Source organism: Pinus tabuliformis, chromosome J (genome assembly GCF_031772625.1).
Source record: "Pinus tabuliformis cultivar Carrire ecotype Pingquan chromosome J, CPIR1, whole genome shotgun sequence".
Lineage (NCBI taxonomy): Eukaryota > Viridiplantae > Streptophyta > Pinopsida > Pinales > Pinaceae > Pinus > Pinus tabuliformis.
This window is the reverse complement of record NC_142295.1, coordinates 403,661,820-403,668,022: the sequence shown is the minus strand read 5'-3', so window position 1 is coordinate 403,668,022 and position 6,203 is coordinate 403,661,820. Positions and strand designations below refer to the sequence as shown.

The following is a 6,203-nucleotide window of genomic DNA, read 5'->3' as shown; positions in this document are numbered from 1 at the left end:
AATAGGTTGAGTGAGAATCTTATATTTATGTCAAATTTCCTTAAGAGATTGTGGCTTCCAAGTGTTTGACAAAATGCCTTAATGGCTATAGATTGCATGTTTGCAAAGTGTCTGTTAAAGGGCTTCAATGGTTGTAGATTGCATGCTTGCAAAGTATTTGTCAAAAGTCTTCAATGCTTGCATGTAGCTTCCTATGTCTGCAAGTTTTCTTATGAATGTGAAAATGAATTTAATAAGTTGTTGAATTGTGAATAGAGAATAAGACAATTGTTACTTTTATTATCTAAAGCTTTCATTTAAAAAAATGGTTGTTGTTGGAAACAATTTTACAATGACTAATTCTGTAGGAATTTGTGCAAATGAGCATAATAAATTTCGTATGAGCTGCATGTATTCATGGGTGCATTCTTGTGCTTCAATGACTGTAGAAAACAACTACTTGTGCCCAATTTATGCAGGTCCATTGTTTTACTTGACACATTTTGAAGAATAATATGCTTTTGAATTGGTAACATTAGTTTCTCTTGCTGCAACATTCATTATACAATTCTCACGATTGAAGCATTAGCTTAATAATTGGGATTGAGAATTTTAATTGATGAATTTGGAAATTTTGTTGGGTCAATATATTTTGTGATATTAAGAGAAAGTTATCCCCAACTTCTTATGTTATATTCTTACATTGAAATAATTGAAGGAACATGATTACATGATAGCTAAGTTAGTCATATTATGAGTAAAACAAAAATAAAAATTGAGTAATAGTATTCAATGTGACCTTTACTTCTCTATACTATTGATGGTTAGTAAGGTGGGATCATGTTTTTTCAACTCAATATAAGACACTTTATTGTTTTCTAAAGCTTTAGTGTCTAACCTAACTTGAGGTATATTGACTAATCCATAGAAATCAAATTGAATAGTTAAAGAATGCCAAACATATTTGGAAGCAAGGTGTAGGTCTCTGGCTACACTTATGGAAATGGTTTTGTATGCAATTTCCCTACATATAAGTCTATTGGGAATAGTTATGGGTAAAGCATGAGGAGGAGACATGAAACCATAGATTCAAACATAAGAGAATGATTCATCTATGTACTAGTCCCCAATCCCATTGAAACCTTACATAGCTTCATAAATTATTTTAGGAGGTGGACGACCAAAGAATCTCATGAAGAGGAATCATCACATAGTGACAAATTTCATAGAAAGAGATTAAAATTATATTCAATTTTAAAAATTTGGGAAAAATTTAAAATGAAATAATTGGAAAACAAAAAAATACAATATTACTTAATATTTAAGTAATTTCTATATTCAAAATTTGGGAGAATTTTAAAATTAAAATTAAAATGATTAAAGATCAAACAAAATAAAATATTACTTAATTTTAAATCAAACTAATAAACTAAACATGTATATATTATATTATTTGGTAGCAATTAATGTGAACAAAACCAAAGCCTAAAGATATGGACATGAATAATACATTTCAACAACTCTTATGTTTAATATATTTATGTTTTGAGTAATAAGATGCTCTGTTCTTTTCTTTAGTGGCACTTATGGTACATTATGATGACAAGTTGGGCCAGCACCTCCAGCTGTAAGGAACCCACGACCGCTGAAGAAGATGCGTTCTTTACACCACAAGAGCCACTCTTCCATCATCATCGGCGGGATAGTTGTCTCCATGGCTAGTCAACGCGCATGGGCGTCCATAAAGTTATAAAAAAAAATTATATCAACATTACATAAAATTATAAATTATAAATTGAGGAAATATCAACGTTACATAAAATTATAAATTATAAAAAAATTTACAAAAGTATACCATTGTTGTGAAATTATTTTTTCAGTTTTATTGGGTCTTAAATGGATAAACAAAATCAATTTACATTCATTCATTTAAATAGAAGATTTAGAAGCCATAGGTATAAATACACATTAATTTAATACAAGATAATGACATGGATAATATATCTCAACACCCTATCCTTGTAACAATATATTTATGTTTTGAGTAATAATAAGATGCTATGTTTTTTTCTTCAGTGGCAGTTATTGTAAATTACCATGACAACTTAGCCCCACCGCCTCCAGGTGTAGGGAACCCACGACCGCTGAAAAAGAGATGCGTTCATTATAATGAATCTTCACCACAAGAGACACTCCTCATGCCACTCGCCATCTTTAGCGGGGGATAGTTGTCTCCATTGAAGGATAATGGAGACAACTAAGATGCTATGTTCTTTTCTTCGGTGACAGTTATTTTACATTATGATGACAACTTAGCCCCACCGCCTCCAGCTGTAGGGAACCCATTACCGTTGAAAAAGAAGATGCGTTCATTATAATGAATCTTCATCACAAGAGACACTGCTCATCGTTAACGGCGCGATAGTTGGAGACGCACGCGCATCCATGAGGAAGAGGAAATTGGGAAGGAAGTCGGAAATTAGGAATATCTCCATCCACTCACGTGCATTAGGAATAGCGTTGGGAACGTTCCAAACCACTTTTTTTTTTCTCTGTAAGACTAGGCTAATTTATATTACAAAAAACAAAAATTACAGCAAAATTACACCAGCGCTGTGGCCCTGCATCTCCAGCGAGATTGTCTCCATGAAAGACCCTTCTGAGTAGCATCATTACAAAATTGAATCGACACAGTAAGCTTGTAAACCGCCACAATGGACATGTGAACTGACACGGTGGATTGACAAACCGACACAATGGACACATTGACTGACACGGTGGACACAAAATCCGACATGGATGACACATAGACAGATTGACAAAGAGAGCAGTAAATCGACATAGAGCCTGAGAGGCAAACAAAGAGTTGCTTTCCTGGCAGCGGTAAACAGATTGACAGTGGAATTAGTCCTCATCGGTTGTATGGGGCTCCTCCTTTGCCGGTCCTTTTAGCTTCTGCGAGACCTCCATATCCATCGCCTGCCCTTTGAGCTTTTGCGAGACCCCCATTTCCGAACGCAGCGTCCGCTGAACCGGCTCACTAGGGCCAGCTTCCTCAGCTTGAGTTGCTGGGGGTGAGTAATCTTTGGTAGGCCTCCGCATATCGACCGCGGGAACCTGCATATCGACCACTGGCACGCCCAAATTGTCCAGAGGCCCTCTGTGATTATTGCAGTGTTCCACCATGACTGAAACGATAAGAGTATTGTTCTCCAGCGAGCAAGGAATTCGATAACAAACAACCGGGTGCTCCAAATGCCCGCATTCTGGAATTTCTCCCCACCCACGCACAGTGCCGCGTCCAACAGGTATGTTTGAGCCTCTGATATGCTCATAAGCAATTTCCGCCGAGGAGGAGGGCGAATTGATTAGGCGCTGGGTAGCAGAGTGGCCCCTAGAACCTCCCCTGTGACTGCTCATCCTGGGCCTCTCCCTCTGCATTGTCAAATTAACCTTCGGACCAGAATCCCACTGAGTATTTGTGCTCTGAACCAAGGAATGTTCCTCCTTCCCCAACGTCTGCTCGGAATTCTTGCAGGAATGAATCCAGGCAACCGAGGGAGCGTAGATAACGAGCGCCATTTGCCTCGAACTCAGCTGCACAATGAATGCCCGCTGAACCAGCCATAAAACCAGCATTGAAGCCGAGTTTGCAGAGCCTCCCATCACATTTATTGCCTCTGCGATCTGGTGTGTCGTGGCTCGTCCGGGCTTACGTCTGCCCACGTGACGAGCCTCTTCCGACACCTGCCTATCGCGCTATGTCAACACCCGCATCCGGGAACGTTCCAAACCACTTTACCTACGCGGTGAATATTAATTATTTCTCTAATGCTGGCCAGCATGGCACCCCTCTGTCCATTGCTGTCACCACCTCCATCTGCGTATCCGCGTCCTCGCTTCCACAACTCCCCCTACTTAAACCTCATCCCTCTACTATGTTCTTCAATCTCACAACCATCTTTTCTTCCCTACCAGTAACTTCTTTCTTGATTGTAGCTTCTTTCTTCATTGTTTGATTCCTTTGGATCTCTTCTGATCGATCCATAGTGATAGTGAAGGTTGCAGGGTATTTTATCAGCTTGCCTTCAAATGGCTGCTTGTTGTTCGCGGCTTCGACTCACTGTGATCCTGCAAATGGGCGTGTTTTGTATCGCGGTATTGTGGGCATCCGCCGCTGCTGCTGGTGGACAGTCCAGGAAACTTGCTGCTTTGGTGGAAGAGGCATCTGTTGTTTTGACTTACCATGATGGTCCTCTGCTCTCTGCCAGTGGGGTGATCCCTCTCCATCTGATTTGGTATGGGAAATTCACCCCTGTTCAACGCTCCATTGTGGGGGATTTTGTACAATCTCTTGGGGCAAAGACGTCAGAGGGAAAAGCAAATCAGCCCTCCGCCTCCACTTGGTGGAAGACCACGCACAAGTATGAAGGCACCCACTCTAACAAGGCCGCCACATCCACATCCACATCCACATCCAGTGTTGTGATGCTTGGAAAGCAGAAGGTGGACCAACAATACTCCCTCGGCAAGTCACTCAAGAGGACTGGCATTGTTGCTCTGGTTGAAGCTGCCCTCAAGTCGGGGGCTCTGCCTCCTCGGAAATCACCCGGAAATGCCAATGCTGTGTACTTGGTGCTCACCTCCGAGGATGTCACTTTGGAGGGTTTCTGCATGAGCTCCTACGGATTCCATGCCAGTCTCAATCTTAATGTAGTATCAAGTATAGGAAGCCCAATGATGCAGGGGAAGAGGCCGAGAACCATAATGAGCAGCTTCCAATTCCATACGCGTGGGTTGGGAATTCTGCGACTCAGTGCCCTGGACAGTGTGCGTGGCCATTTCATCAGCCCATGTACGGACCCCAGACTCCTCCCCTGGTGGCACCAAACGGAGACGTGGGCATTGATGGCATGATCATCAACATGGCCACAATTCTGGCAGGAACAACCACCAACCCATTCAACACCGGCTACTTCCAAGGGGATGCCGCTGCACCTTTAGAGGCCGTCTCCGCCTGCTCCGGAATATATGGAAAGGGGGCTTACCCGGGCTTCCCTGGGGAGCTTCTGATGGATAAAATAAGTGGGGCGAGCTACAATGCCCGCGGAGTTAATGGACGGGCATTTCTGTTGCCGGCTATGTGGGATCCCACTACCAAATCTTGCCAGCCTTTGGTATAATCATTTTTGTAATTGTAATTGCACGCCTACATTTAGGCGTAGGAAGAAGGGGCATCCACCATGCCTGTAGATGCGTCCCGTCCTGTATATGCATTCTTTTATTCTTTTGAGAATATATTATAACACATTCTTTCAATCTGTTTCACATAAAATTCTTTCAATCTGTTTCACTTAAAATTTTCCCACTACCCATTTTGTCAATGGGAGTTGTCTACCAAAATTTCAATCTGTTTCACATAAAATCTTCCCGGTATCTACTGTTTCATTTTCCGCATACTTTCTTTCAGCAAGGCAAAAACACAGCTATCTTTCAGTGAAATACACAGCTACCTTTTTTACGGGAAGAAAAGAACACAACTATCTTTTAGGAATCGGAGAAGGGGCATCAACTATGCCTGTAGATGCGTCCCGCCCTGTATATGCAGTCTTTTTTCTTTTGAAAAACAGAATACCACATCCATTCAATCAATTCTTTTTCCCATTATCTCATTATCTTTAATTTCAATATGTTTGACGGCTTTGTAAACATCTCTTTTTTGTAATTTCGAATTTCTTAATTAAGGGATAATCTCTTTAATTTAAGGGATAACTCTTGCATTAAGGGATAACTCTTGCACGACTTCAGAAAGACTTCTGATTTGAATTTCTCCAACTAATTAATCCATAATGAATTAATCAATTATTTCCAATTAGCTGGTGAGACTAAATTCGATTTCAACTCACAATTTTAATTCAAGGACAAATTAAAATTGGAATTTTTGGATTCTATTTTTATCATTTTTCGTTGCTATTTTCAACACGTTGAAGGTTACTCCATGACCCCATTGGCCATCCATTTAGTTTTTCCAACCATATAGCGTCATCTAGAAAGGCCTCACTGCAGGAGGTGGGGGTGGGCATCACAACAACACAGGGTGTTCAACTTCGAGCCACAACTTGTCTTCCAGGAACTCGGCAAGCCTAGAACCTGAGGGTGAAGTGGTGTTATCTCCTGCTCGTTCTCGAGGCCGTATCATGGCTCCAACAACCATGGATTCCATA

At 41.0% G+C, this 6,203-nt stretch overlaps 1 protein-coding gene across 1 annotated transcript; it reads left to right on the top strand.

Moving 5' to 3' along the window:
* Positions 1 to 3,955: 3,955 nt before the first annotated feature.
* Positions 3,956 to 5,298, top strand: LOC149227509 (protein EXORDIUM-like 2). Its single transcript, XM_089375520.1, has 2 exons — positions 3,956 to 4,692; positions 4,755 to 5,298. Exons 1-2 carry the CDS (start codon positions 4,072 to 4,074, stop codon positions 5,160 to 5,162), a joined length of 1,029 nt encoding a protein of 342 aa, XP_089231646.1. The 5' UTR covers positions 3,956 to 4,071; the 3' UTR covers positions 5,163 to 5,298.
* The last annotated feature ends 905 nt before the right edge of the window (positions 5,299 to 6,203 follow it).

Bases quoted from the DNA above. Each gene is read 5' to 3' on its own strand.
- LOC149227509 (XM_089375520.1), top strand. From the start codon at position 4,072: ATGGCTGCTTGTTGTTCGCGGCTTCGACTCACTGTGATCCTGCAAATG. The intron at 4,693-4,754 runs GTAGTATCAAGT...CATAATGAGCAG, and splicing joins ATGCCAGTCTCAATCTTAAT to CTTCCAATTCCATACGCGTG.